This window comes from Muntiacus reevesi, chromosome 18 (assembly GCF_963930625.1).
Source record: "Muntiacus reevesi chromosome 18, mMunRee1.1, whole genome shotgun sequence".
Classification (NCBI taxonomy): domain Eukaryota; kingdom Metazoa; phylum Chordata; class Mammalia; order Artiodactyla; family Cervidae; genus Muntiacus; species Muntiacus reevesi.
The window spans coordinates 47,801,039-47,824,477 of NC_089266.1; the positions used below are offsets into that span (position 1 = coordinate 47,801,039).

The 23,439-nt window shown below is 40.1% G+C and overlaps 1 protein-coding gene across 7 annotated transcripts in view; it reads left to right on the top strand.

Moving 5' to 3' along the window:
• The first annotated feature begins 789 nt into the window (after positions 1 to 789).
• Positions 790 to 23,439, top strand: part of SYNRG (synergin gamma) — an 89,067-nt gene continuing 66,417 nt past the window's right edge. For 4 of the 7 annotated variants that reach the window (XM_065911180.1, XM_065911183.1, XM_065911186.1 and 1 more), the window contains exons 1-3: positions 790 to 945; positions 7,891 to 7,931; positions 11,268 to 11,389. In XM_065911180.1, coding sequence (XP_065767252.1) covers positions 869 to 945; positions 7,891 to 7,931; positions 11,268 to 11,389 — 240 coding nt within the window. In that variant the 5' untranslated portion in view covers positions 790 to 868. The remainder of the gene's footprint in view (positions 946 to 7,890; positions 7,932 to 11,267; positions 11,390 to 23,439) is intronic. The other 3 variants (XM_065911182.1, XM_065911187.1, XM_065911181.1) reach the window with 2 other exon arrangements.

Genomic DNA, 23,439 nt, shown 5'->3' on the forward strand with positions numbered 1-23,439 from the left:
AGGCTCTTTAGTTTATCTTCACTTTCTGTCAATCATTTGCATATCTGAGGTTGTCGATATTCCCCCCCACCCCCGCAATCTTGATTCCAACTTGTGATTCCTTCAACCCAAAAACCAGTTACCTGCTAACAAGCAAACACTACCTCAAGGCTTCAAAAAGTTTACATTCAACTTTCACAGTAGTTTGACTAGGAAAAAAAAAAATCACAGTAAAAATATACCCAGACAGGTTAGGTGCGATAAACCTTCCCATGCACCACCGTTTTGGCCCCGATGGTAAGTAAAAGAAAAACGCGGATTACCAGATGACTAAACAGCTTCAGCTTTTAGGACAGGTGCCAAAAAAAAAATCTTCCAAGTTCCAGGGAAAAGGTAGAGCTCATCACTAATGGACGTTGTGATGCTATCAAAGGGGCATTCAGGCTCCATCTACCCTTTGTGTAAAAAGTAGCTATAAAAGAACACCGTGCACCCACCATCCAGTTTTTCAAACTGGACTCGCTCTATTCTTTCCATTAACCAAGATGATGGTTTTTCAAAACGCAGGAACGACGACGACTCCCTGCCGCTCGGCCAGCTGTGCCTTCCACAAAGCCTTCCCAAAGAACGAATCAGCTCCCCTGGAACCAGGCCCAGACCGCCCCGCCCATCTCCCCGAACCAGAATTACTCCCGGAGTCCCCTCGTCCGCGGCCGGGTCACGTGACGGGGTGGCGCGGCCCCTCCCCCAGGCACTGAGGGTCACGTGGGCTCGCGGCCCCGCCCCGTCGCCCCTGGCCGCGGCAAGGTGGGGCCCGGCGTTCGCCCCGGAAGTGGCTGTCGGGAGCTGACAGCTGCTGGGAAGGTGGCGGCGGCGGGCCCGGACCAAGATGGCGCTGCGGCCGGGAAGCGGAGCTGGCGGCGGCGGGGCCGCGGGAGCCGGCGCGGGGGCCGCCGGGGGAGGCAGGTGGGTGTGAGGAGCTGGGCCAGGACGCGCCCTGCCGACGCAGGGGCCCCGCACCGGCCACGGGTGGTCGGCGGTTATGGCGGTTTTCGCCCGCGCCGACCCCTGTTCCCTCGAAACTAGGGCTGCGGGAGAAGGGTCGTCCTCCGGTAACCTAGGCCGGAGGGGCGGATGGCCTTGGCGCCTGATTCCTGCCCTCTACGCTCGGGGGCTCTGGCGCCGAGCGGGGAGGAGACGGGCAGGAGGCTAGGGTCCCTTTGGCGCGGGTGGCAGCCGGCCGGGTGGGTCAAGGAGGGACCCCGACACCTCGCTTCTAGCCCGCCTGGATCTGAAGCTGCCAGACTTCCCTTTCCCTGGGCTTCACCAGGGGCCCGGAAAGATCTTTTCACAGAGCTGGACAGGTGTTTCCAAGATATATGTGTGTATGTGTGTCCGCACACTGTTCGCCTTTCACCGCCTCGTCCTTCCTTAACATACCAGAAACAGGAAAACCTAAAGACCTTTGCATTTGTTAAAGAGCTCTTGTAGAGGTAATTCTTAACACCTGTCTCCTCAATAAACACCAATTCACTGTTGAACAGCACGTAGGCAGTTATCAGGACAAAGCTTCCAGACTTTTAAATCCTTAAACAAATTTGCTTTCTCTGTCATATTTCAGCTGCTAATCGCCAGTGCTTCTCATATCCAGAACGATAAAAGAAATGAATGAGTGCAACCTGGCAAGTTTACCGTTTAAGGAAATGCTTGATTCTGGGACGTTTTCATCCCACTTCTGTTAATGACCTAGTCTGACTTTGTTTTGCTAGCCAACCCGAGGTTCATACACGTTTGGAGATAAATTTAGTTCTTTATCTTCAGCATCCCAAATTATTTTTGGAAAACCAAGTGTTAGTTTTTTGATATGCAGGGTTTTAATTTTGGAGTCATGAATACCACAGTGTGAAGCCTTTAAAGTCATCACCTCCTGCAGGTGCTTGTAATATATATATATATGCCAGGAAAAAAAAAAGCAGTTGCTGTTAAATAAACCACCTGTGTGCGACTCCATCTTTCATTTTCTCTACACGTCTTTAGCTTTAAGACTGCTTTTCCCCCTCTTCTGTTTTCAGATTTTCACTGTTGCATTAGTTTTTCAGCATATTTGTTAATTTTTTTAGCATAATTCATTACTGGCTGGAGAAGACAAATATGTAAATCTCTTTTCTGAACCTCAGGACTGTTTCTAAAATGTTTGTGAGTGGCATTAATTTAATCAAGTATATGATAAATTATGGCACCAAGTTCTAGGGAAATATAAAAGAATTGGCATTTTACACACAGATTTGGGGTTTTTTGTTGTTATTTTGGTTTTCATTTGTGATTTTTGTTTTTGTCTGAGAAGATGAAGCCATCTTCGGTGTAGAAAGTTGAGTGGATCATTTCCTTTAGTCTGTAGTTTAACCTGAGCACAATTCTTTTTTCCTAAATAGGGCCTGAATTGTGATAGAAGTTAGAACTTTAAAATTTTTGTTTCCTACTTAAAATTTGGTTGTAGTAATGTTGTCTTATTAAACTAGAGACTATATGAGAGAATAATTCAATTTTATATTGAAAAATGTGTGGTAAGTATTACCTGTATTGGAGATTTTCTGAGGCTGAGAAACTATGCTTAATTTAAAAAATGTACGGCTTTTAGAGACCAGTGGTGAGGGCTGAAGAAGCTAATGTTATGGTTGCAACCTAAGTATATTTTAGGGAAAAAGAATCAGGCAGTCTCTGTCAGCTTTTAATAGAGAAAATCCATTAACCATAATTTACAATATTTCTTAGGTACTTGTCTGTTTGCTAAGAGGCTAAGCGAAAAGCCCTGTTATTTTCCAACTTTATTAATGTTAGCCTACTTTTGACTGGTATCCTGAATGGGCTACTTGGAATAAATTGTAGAGTTGTATAAAGGGCAAAATTTACCCAAGAGATGAGAAGTGAAAAAGCATTTTTTAAGTCAAGTATATTAGGGGAAAAAAAGTTGAAAAATCTTGGTTAGTCTGTATCCTTCTGGGATATCATTTGTAAGTTTGTCCATTTCCTGCTTTTATAAGCTCCTTAAGGGCCTCATCTTATCTTCCACTGCTGTAGCACATTCTACACACAGAAAACATTCTATAAATATTTGTGGATTCAAGCATCATTGGAGGCAAAGAAGAGCTGTTTCAGCTGGGCCTCATTTTGAGGAAGAGGAAAGGGTCAAGAGATTGTCATGGCGATGGGAAGGCCTAGTGAACAGTAGGGGACAGCAGGCAGGCTGGGTGGATGGACTGTGGCACTGGGTGGGAGGGAAGAGTTGTGAGAGAAAGCTGAAAAAGTTCTGGTACAACTGGAGTGGGCCTTGAATATAAACTAAGGAAATTTGATTTAAGGAGGACTCACAACATTGTTTTAATCCCAGGAGCAGCCTTATCAAGGGCTTCTCAGGTGGCGCTAGTGGTAAAGAACCCGCCTGGCAGTGCAGGAGATGTAAGAGACGTGGGTTCTTTCCCTGAGTCGGGAAGATCCCCTGGAGGAGGGCATGCAACCCACTCCAGCATTCTTGCCTGGAGAATCCCATGGACAGAGGAGCCTGGCGGGCTACAGTCCATGGGGTCACAAAGAGTCAGACAGGACTGACGCGACTTAGCATGCACACGTGCAGCCTTATCAAATGGTCCATTAGGGAGATGCGCCTCATGTGTGCCACATGAACTGCATTAGAAGCCGTAGAGTCTGCCAGTGGGGTGATCCATTCGGAAGTCTTGTTGAGTCCAGGCTTCAGAGAGAAGTGAAGGCTGATGTGGGTTAGTCGCGAAGGTGGCGGAAAGTGGAGGATGAGTGAGATAGGCATGTGATGAATAGAGCTCACCGTACTGCTTTCATACCAGGACCTCAGTAATGCATAGTGGTTTCATCTTGGAAATCACATTGCTTGTCATCTAGCTGCCCAGTTTTTGGCCAAGCTTTTGCTGTCTTTATCAGTGTCTTACCGGTCTTTAGGTATGGTGACTGTTAGTCGTCTAAATATTTCAGAGAGTCTTATGAGTGGTACATAGGTCAGTAGGTAGTTTGGGTTGTTGTATAATTATTGGAGTAAGTCATGTTTGTCAGTAATACTCTTATTTTTATTAATTTTTGTTAAAATGTGCTTGCTTTACAGTGTTGTGTCAGTTTCTACTTGTACAGCAAAGTGAATCAGCTATATGTATACCTGTGTCCCCCCTTTCTTGGATTTCTTTCCTATTTAGGTCACCACAGAGCACTGAATAGGGTTCTCTGAACCATACAGTAGGTTCTTATAGTTATATATATAGTATCAATAGTGTATTTATGTCAATCCTTGTCTCTCAATTCCTCCCACCCCTTCCCTTCTCCCCGTTGGTGTTCATACCTGTGTTCTCTATGCCAGGATCTCTATTTCTGTTTTGCAGATAAGATCATCTGTATCATTTTTCTAGATTCCACATGTATGCATTAATATACGGTATTTGTTTTTCTCTTTTTGACTTACTTTATGCTGTGTGACAGTCTCTGGGTCCATCCAGATCTCTATAAATGACCCAGTTCTCTTCCTTTTTATTGCTGAGTGATAGTCCACTGTATGTATGTACTACATCTTCTTTATCTAGTAATAGCCTTCATTTAGTTTTTGTATATGTTTTCAAAGTAACCTTTATAGGTCTATAATCTTTGTAATCTTTAAAACTGATTTTGAAGTCTCAACATGTTGACTTCTTAAATGCATTGCTCATCAGTTTATAAATCTTAGTGTATGATTAACTTAAAAAAAAAAAGTCCTACCAACTTTCAACTTGCAGTTTAAACATTTTATCCAGTTAACACATTGCTTAGCTAATACGTTTTGTGTGCCGTTCAGGAAAGCTGTTCACTCTTCCTTCAAGCCTCTCTTTGGGTGCAGGTCCACTTGTCAGCAGAATTTGTGAGTGTTTCAGATCCTCTACAAGGCTGTAAATGACACGTAACCAGGTAGATGTCCAACTAGAAATTTGTAAACCACCTTACCAAAAAAGTTCTTGATCAAAGTATTTTAAAGTTAGAAGACTCTGCAATTTGGGTTTTAGCCCTTCTCCTGGGTCGAGGGGGGTGTCATGCAATAAAAAATGCAAAGATACCTAAATTTGGCATACTATTCCTGGATCTCACTATGTGCCTATAAAGATTCTCAGAAATCCCCTTCAGATTCTTATCTTCCAGATTTAAGGACTTTTCCCACTTGGATTTTTTCTGCCTCTGTATTTGTCCCATTTTCTTTCTCTCTGGTCTCAAAGAAAGAAGTCCTTCATCCTTTTGCTGTGTTAATCCTTTCCTCTCAAAAACCTTGTTTCTCAGTCTCTTTAACTTTTGTATTCTAAATCTTTATTTCTGCAGGTCCTGTCTCCTGTGATGAAACTGTTCACTCAAAGATCATCATTTTTTAAAACAGCATTCTTTATTTATTAACCCCCATTCTTATCAACTTCTCGATAGCATTAGACACTGGTGACTCCTTCCTTAAATGTGGTCCTACCCCAGTTATAACTTTCAGTTATAGTCCGTTTCCTTCATTCTCAGTGACCATTCCCTACACAGTTTTCACTAAGAATTCTCCAAGGTTGTCTTTTGTTGTCTTCTCACTATGTATATACATCCCTTTGACTCCTTCATCTACAACCAGACCTTAATTTTTTTTCTCTTTTTACCTTTATTTAAAAGAGCCTAGGGGACTTCCTACCTAATCACTGGTGGCCCAGTGATTAAGACTGTGTACTTCCACTTCAGGGGGCACGGATTTGATCCCGTCAGCAAACTAAGATCCCACATGCCACAAAGTGTGGCCAAAAATAAATAAATAAAAGAGCCTAGCGAGGTTGATGCAGACCCTTCTCCTGATCTGGTGTTACTTCTCTGATTGCCTGTTAGATTGCTCCTCGTGGACACCTTCCTAGCACCTTACTCCTAACACCTGCTGACACTGGGTTCCTGTCTGCAGTGGACAGCATCTTCGTCCTTGTAGTCACTCAGGCCCCACATTTCATAGGCATCTTCAGTTCTTTCAGCCTCTTCAATACTGTTCTCCACCCAGGTAGTTGCTAAGTCCTGTTGATTCTTCCTTTTAAATAACTTTCATTCACCTCTTCTTTTCCATTTCTACTACTCTGGTTATGGCCCTTTTCTTATTAAGATTATTTTAAGTTTCTTTAGCTGATTCTTGTTACTTCAAGTCTTCTCTGCATACCTCATTACCAGAGAAACATACAGCACATTTCTGATCATTTCCCTGCTGAGAACCTCTGACATCAGGGAAATGTACATCCAAATCACAGTGAGGTAGTCCTTCACACTCATTAGGATAGCTATCATTATAAACAAACAAACAAAAATCCAGAAAATAAGTGTTGGTGGAGGATGTGAAAAAATTGGAACTCTGGTCCATTGGGAATGTAAAATGGCACAGCTTCTGTGGATAACAGGCAGTTTTTCAAAAAGTAACCAGAGAATTACTATATGACCCAGCAACTCCACTCCTAGGTAGAGACCCAAAAGAATTGAAAGAGGGACTGTCAAGAAATACTTGTACATCAATGTTCATAACAGCATTATTCACAACAGCCAACCCAGCTGTCCATCAACAGATGAGTTGGATAAGCAAAATGTGGTAAGTACAAACAATGGAATATTATTCAGCCATAAAAGGGAATGAAATTCTGACACATATTACAACTTGATGAACCTTGAAAATGTCATGCTAAGTGAAACAAGCCGGATGCAAAAGGACCAATATTGTATGATTTCATCTAAGGTGGCTAGAATAGACATACTCATCAAACCAAAAAGTAGAATAGTGGTTACCAGGGGTTGAGGGGGGAGAAAGTAATGGGGAGTTATTGTTTAATGACTACAGAGTTTCTGTTTGTGATGGTGAAAAAGTTGTGGAAATGGATCTTGGTGGTGGTTGTACAACATCATAATGCCACTGAACTGTACACTTAATGGTTAAAATGGTAAAATTTTATATTACGTCTATTTTACCACAATTTTTAAAAATCTGACTTTATGTACTATTGAGAATCAAACATTTTAAAGGCCTTCTCCAGTCTGCTTGCTTTTCCAATCCTGTGTCTTGTGTTGAGCCTAAATCATTTTGCTGAACATGCCTAGAGCTTCAGCCTCTGAGCTTCTGTTCAAACTGTGACTGTATAGCGTGCCTTTCTCTTAAGATACAGCTCAAGAGGTACCTCCAGAAACCTTCCGAAGGTTTCACCCATCAAATGAGTCTGTTTTCTTCTCATTTCTGTTAGTATTCTGGCCCTCTCACAGCCCTTAGTACAGTCTGTCCTATGTTAAAAGTTACTTGCCTGCGTCTGTGTCTTCAGCAAGCCTGAGCTCATTCAGGCCTTTCAGTAATCGGCACCCAGTAAGCGTTCACTGAATTGAATCTAAGCCAGCCCGCTCATTTTATGGATGGAGAGATCGGAATCCGGGGAGTCGCACAGTGATGGAACCAGGGTCAGTTTCAAAGCCTTCCCTCTTCTGGTTCAAAATTCTCCCCCTTGGCCGACCTGTTGACTGTCATGCATACTGTGGATGCTCAACCTGTTTTGATGGTGGATAATTCAATATTTTATTATACCGTGGAACAGATACCAGGGCCCTGGCTACAGTTTTATTTATGTAAAATATTACATGTTTTATCTGAAATCTTTGCACTTTGAAGATCCTCATATATTTTTTAAAAATATTATTCATTTGGCTGCATCGGGTCTCGGTTGCGACACGCTGCTTCAGTAGTTGGGACAGGCAGGCTTAGTTGCCCCTAGGCGTGTGGGGTCTCGGTTCTGCAGCCAGGGATCAAACCCGCATCCTCTGCATTGCAAGGCAGGTTCTCAGCCCCTGGGCCTCCAGGGAAGTCCCAGTCCTGATGTATCTTTGTTCTGTTTTCAGCTTCATGTTTCCAGTTGCCAGTGGATTAAGACCCCCTCAAGGTATGTGAAAGTGTGCTTTCATTTTTCACTATTTGTTTCTGAACTTGGGGACCAAATGAGTAAAAAAAGTTCTGTTGCTGCCAAAGAGAGTAAAACTTTCTTGTTGTCTTGAACCTGATAGCTTACTCCTAAAATTTCTCAAAAATTGGGTAATCTGGGAAATAAGAAAAATTATTCCTCATTTCTCCCAAACTTACTTAGTTATCAAATCAACAGGTTGTTATTTAACCTCAGAGATGAAGGAGACTTTTAAGACAAGAGTATTAAACAAGGGACAAAAATGAAGTGAATTGCAGTTCTCTGAATGCCAACTTTCTCCTGTCTTCTAGATTGTTAGCTCGGTGGGGCAAGGGCTGTGTCTGCCTTATGCTCATGAGTATAAGCACCCAGCATGCTGATAGAAAATAGTCAGGTCTTTATAGATGCTTATGGAATGAATAAATGAACCTCTTGAGTTGTTTTATCCCATGTTTTCTGTACATGAATTTGATCTTACTATAATCTTGTACATAAGTGATCACATATTCTGCTTCTATTTAAACTATTTTAAGTCTCAGTTGTGTTTCTAGCAGTTTGTCTGCTAGGTATATTCCTTCTCTTTTAGTTTCAGACATGGGCCCACCAATATCTATTCTAGCTTTGTCTTCAAGCATACAGTAGTGAAGGGGTATAATCTCAGCTCATGTTGCTGTACCACTGGGACAGAACATTGACAGAAGAATATGCTTATCTGTCTTCTCACTTCTCCAACTCCTGTGTACCCACTTCCTCTCCACAGTCCAGGCCTCTCTGAAAACTGGCCCTTCTCACAAAGCCAGTGTTGACCGGTTATGGTAGGCCTGCTACAGAAACAGAGACTCCCAGGTCACCAGTAGAGATCAGTGATAAAGAGCAACTCAGTAACAGGTAGTCGGTGTCTCCATTCCTAATCAGTGACAGAGGCTGAGTTTCAGGTAAATTTTTCCAAGGGTCAGTTGTATTCTTTTCACTGAACTCACGCTTATTCATTATTTAAACTCTCTGTAATTAGATGTGTCCTAGATTTGGATCAAGTAGTAGGAGGTATGCTGTTGTTTAGGAAGACATCACAGCATTTTGTGTTTATTTTTGTGGCTTATTTTGCATTTTTATAAACTTTCAAGTAAAAATCTACATATGAAGCAGAGGAACAGGACAAGGATAGAGCCCAAAAGGTTGCCTGATATTTTTTTCTTCTAGAATTTGCAGCTGTTTTCGAGGTTGTTTTTTTTTTTACAGAGTGTGTTAGAGTGGACTTTTTTATCTTTTGAAGACTTTAAATTACACATGGGTTATTTCTGAAAGTCTGTACAAGGAACTGACAAGAAGAGTGGCCACCAAGGTGAATGGGAGACAGGAGAGAAATAAGACTTGTTTTTCAACTGTATGTACTTCTGTGCCTTTAAATGTTATGCCGTATCTTTGACTTACCTGTTCAGGACTTAAATAAAATTATGAAACTAAAACTGTAGGTCCAAAGGCATCAGAGGGATAACATCCTCCTGTGCTATATCCAGTCTCTGCATTCTCATTGTCTGTGATGCCTCAAGGCCTTCGCATTTGGTGTTCCTTGTCTAGAATGCTCCTCCCTGGTACCCGCGTGGCTCACTCCCTACTCTCAAGTCTTTGCTTAAATGCCATCCTTTTGGTGAAACCTTTTCTAACTGAAATAGCAACCACTTTTCTCCCTGACTTTCTTACCCCTTACCCTCACCTGATGTCCACTTATTTTTTTTTTATTATCTACCCCAGTTACAGTGTAAGTTCCATGAGAGTAAAAACCTGGCTTTGTCCAATGCTACATACCTAGAATGGTATCTGACGTGGAGTAGGGCTTCAAATATTTGAATAAATGATTAATATAAATGAATAATGCCACTGATCAGTGTTACCTCAAATGTAATATGCATGCTTCTGATATTAAACTAAATATCCTTGAAGGTACACACAACCCACTAGATAAACATGGTAGACTTTACCAGACCTTTAATTTTTTTTAATCAAAATTTGATTCTTTTAATCTTTATACTAGAACTAGCATGGATGTGATCTGTGGTACAGTGTAAAATTAGGATGAAATCTGTGTTCAGGTTATGTAGGGATTTTGTTTTATTCTCTGTTGCATACCAATATTTAGAACGGTGCCTAAAATATAGTAGACATTTAGTATTTATTAAATCCCTGGAGGAATGTAGTTTTCATTCTCCTCTTAGGACTATTACTTTGGAAAAGTTTGGGAGGTACTAGTATAAATCATATTTTTATCCATTATGTACTTTGCATGCCGATAGCTGTTTTGTGGTGTTAACTATGTAAGGAAAGAAAAGAGAAGTACCATTTCTTTAAGCATATTAGGTATTAAACAGTCTTGTGAATGTGAAATCAAGGTACAGAAAGAAGTTAAGCAAGTTTGCCCAAGGTCCCAAACCTAGCAAGTGATATTTTTAGTCGGCTTCAAGAGTTCATGCTCTTAACCTACTTTTGTATTAAAAGTGACTTAATTAGTGTTAACTCTTAACTACTAGTTATTTGCTGCTGCATGGAAAATTACCCCAAAACTTAAAACAGTTTACTATTAAAATAGTAAACCACACTGTGTCTGTGAGTCAGGTATCTGGGAGTAAGTTCCCTGGGTGGTTTTGGCTCAGGACCAAGGAGATTGCAGTAAAGATGTCAGCTAGGACTGTAGTCATCTAAAGGTTTGATGGGGCTGGAAGATCTATTTCTGAGATGGCTCATTCACATAGATGGCAAATTTGTGCTGCCTTTTGGCAGTAGGTTTCAGTTCTTGCCACATGGATTCTCCATCCTCCCGAGGACTGCTTGGGCATTCTCATGATGTGGCCGTGGCTTTCCCAACAGCTGATCCCAGAGAACAAGGATGAAGCTGCACAGTTACTGAGAACAAGCCTGGTTTCCACAGTGTCCCATTGGTTCTACTGGTCAACCCTATTCAGTGTGGGAGGGAAGGACAAGGACATGCATGCCAAGAGACAGAGATCCCGGGGGGTCATCTTGAAGGCCAGATAGGTCATATTGTGTGTTTTTTTAAGTATGCGCAAAAATTCTGTACGACAAGTACTATTATCTTCATTTTACAGATGATAATAAAACTTGGGCAAGCTAATAAAACTTCATTAGCTTGCCCAAGACCACAAAGCTAAGTAATTCAAAGCAAGTCTGTCTCACGCCAGAGCCTGTGCCTCTTCCTCTTTACTCTGCCACTTCCCAACAAACAAGTCCTTTAGGTCCTTAGGGTTTTAAGAAAGTAGACTGTAGATAAAACACATTGACCTTAACGACACCTTTGTTTCCCAGCAGGGCTGGTGCCAATGCAGCCGCAAGGGTTTCCTGTGGTCTCGGTCCTGCAGCCTAACATGCAAGGCCTGATGGGGATGAATTACAGCTCTCAGATGTCTCAGGGGCCTATTGCTATGCAGGTACTTGCCTCTTTTTAGCCGGTGTTTACAAAATTATTGTTGTCTACATACCAAGCTACATACTCAGAGCCTAGTGTTATATTTAGAAATAAGTGTGGTCTGCATCTTAGGTGGCTTCCTTGAAATAAAGTGAATATATGCCCCTGCCAGCCCACGCCTCCACGGGAGACCCTCGTTCGCTCCCAGGCAGGTCTGGCTCAGCCTTGCGGGTCGCTGCTCCTTTCCCCTGGGTCCTGGTGCGCACAAGGTTTTGTTCGTGCCCTCCAAGAGCCTCTGTTTCGCCGAGTCCTGTGGAGGTTCTGTAATCAAATCCCACTGTCCAGAGTCAGATTCCTTGGGGGTTCCCTGTCCCTTTGCTGGATCCTCAAGTTGGAAAGTCTGATGTGGGGCCTAGAAGCTTTGCAACAGTGCGATACCTTCTTTGGCATCATTGTTCTCCAGTTTGTGGGTCGCCCACCTGGCAGGTATTGGATTTGATTTTCACGTGATTGCACCCCTCCTACTTGCGGCTTTTCCTTTGTCCTTGGCCACGGGGTGTTCTCTTTTTGGTGGGTTACAACATCCTCCTGCCAATGGTGGTTCAGCAGCTAGGTGTGTTTTTGGTGCTCTTGCAGGAGAAGATGAGCACATGTCCTTCTACTCTATCGTTTTGATTACAGGAGAGGGCTTTTTTTTTTTTTTTTGCCATATATTATTTAATTAACATTTTTAGTTGATTATGTTTTTAAACAATTCTTAAAGGAGTCTTTTCTTGTTAAGTAAATAGAAAACCTCATTCGTTATAAACAGAGGATAACCAAAAAATAAATATGGTGCATCAAGACAGTATTACCAAATTCTACCTAGATGCTGTTACTCATTGGAGTTGATTAACTTCATGTTTACTTTCTCTTCATTTAGAAAAAAAGGAAATTATGTCTACAATTTACCTGTAAATGGCTTGACCAAAAAGAAAAGTAAAGATGTGTAGAAACAGAGCAAAATGTTAATTTTATACTGTTCTTTCAAATTTTCTGTAAGTTTTCAATTTAAAAAAAATGAAGTTAGGTGAAAATAACACTTAAAAAGAGACATAAATGGGAATCTGATTGAGAGTTGCAATGGAATTAAAGAGAATTTTCCTGCTGTCATGCTGAACATGTGTCCCTGTATAACTGGTCATGATCACAGATAGTGTAGATTAAAGCAAATAATTCTGTTTTGTAAATGATTCTGTTTTGTTTTGGTTTAGAATTGGTGAGTGGAATTGATAGTATCGTAATATAACTAGTGCAGTCTAAGAAATGAGCTTTACCTATATCCATTTAGATTTCCATATCTTTGTAAATTATCTTCTTCAGCCGTGGTATCCATTTAAACCAAGTAAACTGAATCTGGGAGTCAAATCTTTGGTGAAATTCAAAGTATTATATTATTTTTTAAAAAGGGAGAAGGAGAAAAAAAAAAGGGGGGGAAATCATTCACAAATAAACCAGAGCGAAAGAATTTTGTTTTACTAATATTTTAAGTGCCATATATATTATTTTTACCTAATAATTTAAAATTTTCTATTTCTGCATGTTTTATATATATATTTGTACAAGAGCACATGTATATAAAAATGTTGAGTTAATCAGAATTTAAGTTTAAACCATTGTCACGTTGAAGTCATTTAAGCAAATAAAGTTTCTATGTTTGTAAAGATTTAGGAAAACTTTCAAACCTTTTTTTTTTTTTAATTTTATTTGCTTTTGTAAAATTTTTGGCTATACTGGGTTTTCGTTGCTGCGTGGGGGGCTTTCTTCAGGTACGTCTGGTGGGGGCTCTTCTCCAGTTGCGGTGCATGGGCTTCTCACTACAGTGGCCTCTCGTTGCAGAGCACGGATTCTACACACGTGTGCTCAGGAGTTGGGGCACAGGGGCTTAGTTGCCCCATGGCATGTGGGATCTTCTTGGAGCAGGGATTAAATCTGTGTCCTCTGCATTGGCAGGTGTAGTCTTAACCTCTGGACCATCTGGGGAAATCCCCAAATCATTCTTTATTCATCTCCAGTAGGAAGAAAATGGGAATAAATTAAGCTTTTGTAGGGTTTAAGTTCAAGTTACTCAGCTTTCACTAGGTTATGCTGCAGAAACAAAAGTCCCTAAGTCTCAGTGACTTACAGAAACAGATGTCTCACTTGAGATACATATCCGTTGATGAGTTGGCTCTGACTCAGCTCCGTGTTCTTTATCATGAGACCTTTAAACTAGGACATCCCCGACTCCTGGCATAAATGAAGAGATGACCAAACCCTGTGATGTCTTTTAAAGCTTTCTCTCAAAGGTAGGAGTTATCAGTCACTTCTGCTTACAAAGGTAACGTGGCCCAAACAAGAATCAGTGGGGAGTCTACCAGGAGGAATGCACACCACATAGGGATGTGCCAACTTCTTATAGTAAGGGCAGCAGGTCATTGTAAACAGTCCACCAAAGAATACCATGTGTTTCTCATTAAGATTTTATAAGCTTCCTGTTGAAATCTTAACAATTGATACAATTTTAAAATCAATTCCACACTGAATATTGTTTTCTGACTTGCGTGTGTGTGCTCAGTTGTGACCCCATGACTGGCTCTCCAGTCTTCTCTGTCCATGAAATTTCTCCAGGCAAGAACACTGGAGTAGGCTGCCATTTCCTTCTCCAGGGGATCTTCATGTGTCCAGGGATCGAACATGCACCTCCTGAATTGGCAGGTGGATTCTTACCACTGCACCACTTGGGAAGCCCCTTCTGACTTACGTAATTATCTGAAAAATGTGTTAAAGAGTTTGAAATAGCCAAAAACAGTAAGGATCTCTAATACACAGAGCAACAGTAAATAAGTGAACTGCTAGGTTTGATACCACTGAAATAATTTCCCTCAGTATCAGGAGCTTCTAAATGATTCTAAAGTACAGAGACTTCCCTGGTGGTCCAGTGGTTAAGAGTCCATCTGCCAATACAGGGAATATGGGTTTAATCCCTGCTCCAGGAAGATCCCGCAAAGAGTAGTGGACCCTACTTGCTGCAACTAGACAGCCCGAGTGCAACAATGACGACCCAGTGCAGCCTAAGTAAATAAATGTAAGAAATTAATGAAGAATCCAAAATCTTTTTCCTTAACCTTTAGTCTTGCTGGCAGCTATTATATGCTACTTGGAAGCTGTTCACTATTCTTAAAGGAGAAACTCACAGAAATCTTACCTTTTCCCTCCAAACTTTATGGCCTTAACCAACCACAGATGTGTATGAAGAATACCTCTTATTCTTTGCTGCTGCTAAGTCGCTTCAGTCGTGTCCGACTCTGTGCGCCCCATAGACGGCAGCTCACCATGCTCCCCCGTCCCTGGGATTCTCCAGGCAAGAACACTGGAGTGGGTTGCCATTTCCTTCTCCAGTGCATGAAAGTGAAAAGTGAAAGTGAAGTCGCTCAGTCATGTCAGACTCTTTGCGACCCCCTGGACTGCAGCCTACCAGGCTCCTCCATCCATGGGATTTTCCAGGCAAGAGTACTGGAGTACGTTGCCATTGCCTTCTCCATCTTATTCTTTAGTCATCCCTTAAATCTTTGAAGGATACACAGGTAAAAGTCAAAGATGAAAATTAGTCTCGGTTGCCTCATAGCCCTCTACTCCCCAGAACTCATAAAAAGAACACACTTAACAAGATTTTGAATACGTTTTGAGGTTAATATTCAAATTATTTCCGGTGTAGAGGTAAGAATGAATTATATGATGAACAATTTGTGAGCCAGTAAACCATTTTTAGTTAAATTTTAATTTTGAGGTAAAATATGTACATGTGTATATAAGAAATAATACAGAGTCTCCCAGTCGTAACTACTTGGAGAATGACAGTGTAATATCACAGCTGGATGTTGGCATTGATAGTATCAAGATATAGAACATTCCCAACACCCCAGGGATCTCCTCATGTTGCCATTTTGTAACCAAATTCATCTCCCTCCCACTTCATGTCCCCCAACCCTTGTCAATCACTAACATATATGTTCCCCATTTCTGTAATTATATGATTTCAACTTTACCTAAATTGAATCCGTAACCTTTTGAGATTGGCTTTTTTTGCTCTGCATAATTCTCTTTAAATTCATCCAAGTTGCTACATGCATCAATATTTCCCTTCATTTTTATTATTGAGTAATATTCCATTATTGGATATACTATTGTCTGCTTAACCATTCACCCACTGAAGGACATCTGGACTCTTTTTACTTTTTAGCTATGATAGAGATTTTTGAACATAAGGCTTCATTTCTCTGGGATTAATGCCCAGATGGCATGGTATTTGGAAGTTTAGTTTTTAAAGAAATTGTTAAACTATTTTCTAGAGTGGTTGTACCCTTTTACATTCTCACAGGCAATAGGAGTGATCCAGTTTCTCTGCATCCTTGCTAGCATTTGGTGTTATTTTGTGTTTTAGCCATTTGATAGGTGTGTTGTGATATCTCATGATTTTAATTTGCATTTACCTTGTGACTAATGTCAAAAGAAAATTCAGGGAGCTTTACTTGATATGGATATTTTATTGGGCAAGGAAAAATTATTTCTGAACAGGGAGACCACAAACCACAAGTGATTCCAGCAGTTCATTATAAACATGAATGAATTCATTGTTTTCTACTGTGATTAGTTTCTAGAAATTTACTTTCCTTTTTATTGCTAAGCTTACTTTTTTGTAGCTTATTAGCTAGAATACTGTGAGATCACATTGACATGAAGAAAGGTTTTGTTTAAGGTCAGGCAGCATTTCAGGGAAATGAGAACAGTGTTACAATTTGGTTGTGACTGTGAGCCTGTGGTCTAGAGATACATTCAGAGTGCAGCCTCCATACTGGTTTTTCTTTAATGATGCTAGACACATTTTCATGTGCTTACTTGCTGCCCTTATATTCTCTTCAAAGAAGTGTCTGTTCCTGTCCGGTCCATTTTGTTGTTGTTGTTGTTTTACTGTGAGAGAGTGAAAGCTTAGGCAGTCCAGGGCCCTTTAAGGAGGAGGTGAACTTTCTCCCTCTTGCTTTCCTTAAGCCTTGTGCAGCTATGTATCCTGCCTGAGAGCTGGCCTTCCTTTAGGAGCTAATGATCACACAGCACAATGTCTTATTGGTGGAAATGCTTTTCTTAGACTCTATGTTAATAATTAAAATTGTAACAAATCTTGCCTGGGAGCCTATTTCTCAGCAGCAGTTTGTCTGGCCCAGAAACACCTTGCCTGGAACAGGTTCCTTCTGGCTAATCTGGTACTGAAGTTATCTCAAGGATTCATGCCTTGGGAAAGGGTCTAATGGAACTTGTACAGCCTTGAAGTCTTGTTTTCATCTATTCTCAGCAGCCAGTTGAAAAGTATGTAAAGCACTGTTTCAACTAGTTAGGCAGGTACTCTGCTACCCGCTTCTAGTGTCTTTTGGTGGAGGCTTACTCTATCCTCTCAGTATAATTAAACTTTGTTACACATAGCTCTTGAGTGACTGAGACTGTGTCTTTTGGGTCCCAGAGTGTATTGTTCTCCTTCAGAGATCACAAATACTGACACCGTTCACCATAAGCTATCAACTGTTGAGTGTCAAGAGACGTTTACATATTCTGCATAACTAGCCCTTTGTTGGATGTGTGGTTTGCAGATATTTTCTGTCAGTTTTTGTCTTGTTTTTTAGTCTGTTCAGACTACTGTAGCAAAATATGAGAGATTGGATAGCTTATAAACGACAGAAATTTATTTTTCCCAGTTCTAGAGGCTGGAAGTCCAAGATCAGAGTGGCAACATAGCCAACCATGGCACTCAGGCATATTTATCTGGGTGTTTTTCTAGGTTCTGTGTTCCAGTCCATTGATGTGTGTGTCTACTAGTCTTGATTATGATAGTTGTGTAATATGATTCCGCCCATGTTTTCTCCAACATCGTTACAGTAAAATACACATAAAGTTTACCATGTTAACTATTTTTAAGTGTACAGTTTAGTGGTATTAAATATATTCACATTGTTATGCAGCCATTACCACCATCCATTCTTGTAACTCTTTTCATTTTGTAAATCTAAAACTATACTTATTGTACGATAACTCCCCATTCTTCCCTCCCTCCAACCCCATGCATCCACCCTTATACTTTAGTTCTTTGTGATTTTGACTACTCTGAGTACCTCATGTAAGTAGAAGCGTACAGTCTTTGTCTTTTTGTGACTGGTTTATTTTCACTAGTATAATGCTTCAGCAGTACGTGAACCGAGAACTTCCAGATGTTCAAGCTGGTTTTAGAAAAGGCAGAGGAACCAGAGATCAAATTGCCAATATCCTCTGGATCATCGAAAAAGCAAGAGAGTTCCAGAAAAACATCTATTTCTGCTTTATTGACTACGCCAAAGCCTTCGACTGTGTGGATTACAATAAACTGTGGAAAATTCTGAAAGAGATGGGAATACCAGACCACCTGACCTGCCTCTTGAGAAACCTGTATTCAGGTCAGGAAGCAACAGTTAGAACTGGACATGGAACAACAGACTGGTTCCAAATAGGAAAAGGAGTACGTCAAGGCTGTATATTGTCACCCTTATTTAACTTATATGCAGAGTACATCATGAGAAACTCTGGGCTGGAGGAAGCACAAGCTGGAATCAGGATTGCCGGGAGAAATATCAGTAACCTCAGATATGTAGATGACACCACCGTTATGGCAGATAGTGAAGAGGAGCTAAAAAGCCTCTTGATGAAAGTGAAAGAGGAGAGTGAAAAAGTTGGCTTAAAGCTTAACATTCAGAAAACTAAGATCATGGCATCTGGTCCCATCACTTCATGGGAGATAGATGGGGAGACAGTGGAAACAGTGTCAGACTTTATTTTTTTGGGCTCCAGAATCACTGCAGATGGTGATTGCAGTCATGAAATTAAAAGACGTTTACTCCTTGGAAGGAAAGTTGTGACCAACCTGGACAGCATATTATAAAGCAGAGACATTACTTTGCCAACAAAGGTCCATCTAGTCAAGCCTGTGGTTTTTCCAGTGGTCATGTATGAATGTGAGAGTTGGACTGTGAGGAAAGTTGAGTGCTGAAAAATTGATGCTTTTGAACTGTGGTGTTGGAGAAGACTCTTGAGAGTCTCTTGGACTGCAAGGAGATCCAATCAGTCCATCCTAAAGGAGATCAGTCCTGAGTGTTCATTGGAAGGACTGATGCTGAAGCTGAAACTCCAATACTTTGGCCACCTCATGCGAAGAGTTGACTCATTGGAAAAGACCCTGATGCTGGGAGGTATTGGGGCAGGAGGAGAAGGGGACAACAGAGGATGAGATGGCTGGATGGCATCACCAACACGATGGGCATGAGTTTGAGTAAACTCCGAGAGTTGGTGATGGACAGGGAGGTCTGGCGTGCTGTGGTTCATGGGGTCGCAAAGAGTTGGACACGACTGAGTGACTCAACTGACCTGAATGCTCAGGGTTTATCTGTGTTGTAACATATTGCAGAATTTGCTTCGTTTTTAAGGCTAATGTCCATTGTGTACACATACCACATTTTGCTTATCCTTTCGTTGGTCTGTGGACACTTGGGTTGCTTCTATGTTTTAGCTATTGTGAATGAAGTTGCTATGAATGTGGATGTACCAGTATCTCTTCTAGACTCTGTTCTCAATTCTTTGGGGTATATACTCAGAAATGGAATTGCTGAGTCATATGGTAATTCTATTTTGATTTTTTGAGGAACCTCCATACTATTTTCCACAGAAGCTGTACCGTTTTATTCCCACCAACAATACAAAAGAGTTTCAGTTTTTCCACATCCTTGCAACACTTGTTTTTTGTTGTTTTTAATTATTTGACTGTGTTTTTTAGTGGAGTTTTTTAAAAAAGTTAACTGGAAAGCACAGAAATTTCCAGTATACCTCCTTCCCTCCTCCAGTATAGAGTTTCCTCAACATCCTATATTAGCGTGGTACATTTGTTATAATTAGTGAAGTTAGTGAGCCAATATTGATACATTTTGATGAACTTAAGTTCTTAGTCTACATTAGGATTCAATCTTTTGAGTTGCATATCCTGTGTTTTTCCATAGGATCCATGGTAATGAGTGTGAAGTGAAATCTCATAGTTTTGATTTGCATTTCTCATGATTAGTGATGTTGAGTATCTTTTCATGGACTTATAGGCCATTCAAATATCTTTGGAGAAATGTCTGTTCAAATTCTTTGCCCATTTTTGAATTGAGTTTTTTGTTGTTGAGTTTTAGGAGTTTCCTATTTATTTTGGACATGAATCCCTTATCATATATGTGATTTGAAAATATTAACTCCCATTCTTTGTGTTGCCTTTTTACTCTGTGGGTTGTGTCTCTTAATGTACACATTTTAAAAATTTTCTTGAAATCCAGGTTAACTGTGCCTGATGTCATATTCAAGAAATCATTGTGAAATCCAGTGTTATGAAGTTTCTATTCTGTGTTTTCTACTAAGAGTTTTATTGTTATCCCATCCTCGTTGCCAAAAAAAAAAAAAAGTTTTATTGTTGTAGGTCTTACATTTTGGTTCTTGATCCATTTAGAGTTAATTTTTGTATATGGTGTTGGCTAAGGGCCCAGTTTTGTTGATGACCACCATTTGTTGGAAAAGACTGTCGTTTACCCAGAGAATGGTCATAGCACCTTCATCAAAAATCATTTGACCCATATGTACAAGAGTTTATTTCTGGCTTTCTGTTCTTTTCCACTGGTCTATATGCCTTACTTTATGCCAGTGAAAGTGAAGTGCAAGCCACTCAGTCGTGTCCAACTCTTCGCAAGCCCATGGATTCTATAGACCATGGAATTTTCCAGGTCAGAATACTGGAGTGGGTAGCCGTTCCCTTCTGCAGGGGGTTTTCCCATCCCAGGTATCAAACCCAGGTCTCCTGCATTGCAGGCGGATTCTTCACCAGCTGAGCCGCCAGGGAAGCCCGCTTTATGGCAGTGCTATTACTGTTTTGAAGCTGTAGCTTGGTAGGAGGTTTCCAAATCAGGAAGCTTGAGTCCTCCAGGTTTGTTGTTCTTTTCCAAGATTGTTTGGCTATTCGGGGTCCCTTGAGATTGTGTATGAATTTTAGGATGGGTTTTTTTATTGCTGCAAAAATCTCATTGGGATTTTTATAGGGATTTCTTTTGTAGATTGCTTTGGATAATATTAATATTTTAACAATATTAAGCCTTCCAATCCATGAAATATGGATTATGTTTCTATTTATTTATGACTTATTTAATTTCTTTCAGCACCGTTTTGTATTTTTCATCAGCATCATTCCATAACTGGGGTAAATCTTTGGAGAAAACCATTGTTAAATGAAAAAAGTCAAATACAGAAGGAAACATACTTACATAAAATTTTAAAACCTAGAGATTATGACATTCATGAATTGTCTAAACATATACAGAAATAAAAGGAAACAGAAGTAAATTTGTGACAGTGATAATCTCTGGGGAAATAGAGGAAGAAAATTATAACTATATTGTTAAAGTTTTTTTTTTAAGTGTTCATATAGCTGCTGGGGCTTCCCAGGTGGCATAGTGGTAAAGAATCTGCCTGCCAGTGCAGGAAACACAAGAGACATGGGTTTGATTCCTAGGTTGGAAAGATCCCCTGGAGAAAGAAATGGCAACCAACTCCAGTATTCTTGCCTGGAAAATTCCAGAGGAGCTGGCGGGCTACTGTCTGTGGGGTCGCAGAGAGTCAGACATGACCGAGTGCACACACACACACACAGCTGCTATGTAGTATTATGTTGCATGAAAATATATATTTGTTCTTCTGTTGATGGACATTTAAGTTGCTCCCAATTTTTGCTTTCTGTTTTGAGTTTATTGATTTTTTTAAAAATTTATTTATTTTAATTGGAGGCTAATTTTTACAATATTGTCGTGGTTTTGCCATACATTGACATGAATCAGCCATGGGTGTACATTGTTCCCCATCCTGAACCCCCCTCCCACCTCACTCCCCATCCCATCCCTCAGGGTCATCCCAGTGCACCAGCCCGGAGCACCCTGTCTCATGCATCGAACCTGGACTGGCGATCTATTCCATATATGATAATATACATGTTTCAGTGCTATTCTCTCAAATCATCCCACCCTCACCTTCTCCCACAGTGTCCAAAAGACTGTTCTATACATCTGTGTCTCTTCTGTTGTCTCATGTATAGGGTCATTGTTACCATCTTTCTAAATTCCATATATATGCGTTAGTATACTATATTGATGTTTTTCTTTCTGACTTACTTCACTCTGTAGAAGTGTTCATTATGTATTCTGGATTCTAACCTTTGTGGTTATTTGTGCTTTCAGTATGTCCTTCTAGACTTTGGCTTGTTTATTAACTTTGTTAATGGTGTCATGTTTTGTAGAAGTTAAGTCTGATGGATAAATCATTTATTTTATGGTTTGAGCTTTTTGTGTCTCATCTAAAACATAATCCAACCCAGAGGTAATACTGATTTTCTCCTGTATTTTCTTATTAAAAAATTAAAATTTTTAAATATAGGTCTTTAACCTACCTGGAACTGTTCTTTGGGTATCAGTATGATGCTGAAGGGCCTAATTTTATTATTTTCTATTTGAATAGATGGTTGTCCCCCAAATCATTTATCAGTAGCCCTTTCTGCACCTGTTGATTTCTAAGATTACTCCTGTAATGCCTAATTTCTTCATATGCTTTGATTTAGTTTTTAAACTCTTTCGTTTGTCTCATTGCTATATGTGTCTATACCTGCATCAGTAAATGTCTTACTGTCTTAAGTGTTCTAACCCAAGATAAGCCTTTATCTGGTGGAGTGGAGCCTCTGTTGTTCTTTTAAAGAATTATGGCTATTCATGGCCACACCACATCCCCTTCAGTATGAATTTTTGAGGTCAGTTGGTCAAATTCCATGTAAAACCTGTAGGGATTTTGATCGAAATTAACATTTTCACTCATTTAGTCTTGCTGTCGCATCTCTCCACTTGCTCAGGTCTTCAGTAGCCTTGAGTATCTTTCAACTTGGGGGTCAACTTATTTATGTTTTAGTCTTTTTAATAGTTTATTGAACGTATCTCAGATTTCTAAGTGGTTTTTTTTTTTTTGCTGTGTTATTCATTCACTGTATAGATAAGGATGATATCTCTTAACCTTTCAGTTTATCTAGATTTCAAAATCATAAAATTAGGCTGTATGACATGTATAAAGTTACTTTTAAGGAGTAGGAGAAACACACAATGCCATTTAGAAAGTTTGAATTTTCTCGAAGAACAGAATTGTGTAACTAGAAAGGCAATGTGGATAATAACATCTTCTTTCATTCTATATTATTATTGTGGAATATCTCATTTTGTCTTTCAGCCTGTTTGATTTGAGTGATTTCTTCTGTGGTCTATGTTATAGAACGTTAACTAAGAACAAGTTTTGATTTGGGTAAACTAAGTCAAAATTTAAAATGAAATTTAATCCCTTACCACAAAAAAGAAATGGTAATGATGTGACATGACAGAGGTGTTAGTTAATGCTATGGTGGTAATCATTTTGCGATACATAAACAAGTGTATCAAATAAGCATGTTACCCACCTTAAACTTATACAATATTACATGGCAAATTATCTCAGTGAAACTGGAAAAAAAAAAAACAAAGGAACTGATTACATTATAGTGAGAGAAGGAGAAATATAATACCAGGACCATGGCACTAATTTTTAGCAGCGTGAGAACCACACTGTGATTAAAAGCGAGTGTGCCTGGCTGCCACCATCCAGAACTTAGAGAGTGTTAGCAATTAACCAGTGTCACTTGTAACCTCAGTTGTGAAGTACTGGAAACCATAAATTTGCCAAGTTGCTAGTATTCATTGAACAAGTATGTGTCTGAGCATATGAATGGACAGAAAAAAACATTTAAAACAATCTTAAGTCTGAATTTGGTGGTGGTTGTTGGTAACTGGACAGGCAGCATAGCATAGTGATGGAGAAAACAGATTTTGGAACCAGAAGCTGCCTGGTTCTAATCCTGGCTCTGTCATTGCCAGTAATGAGTGAGATACTTAACTG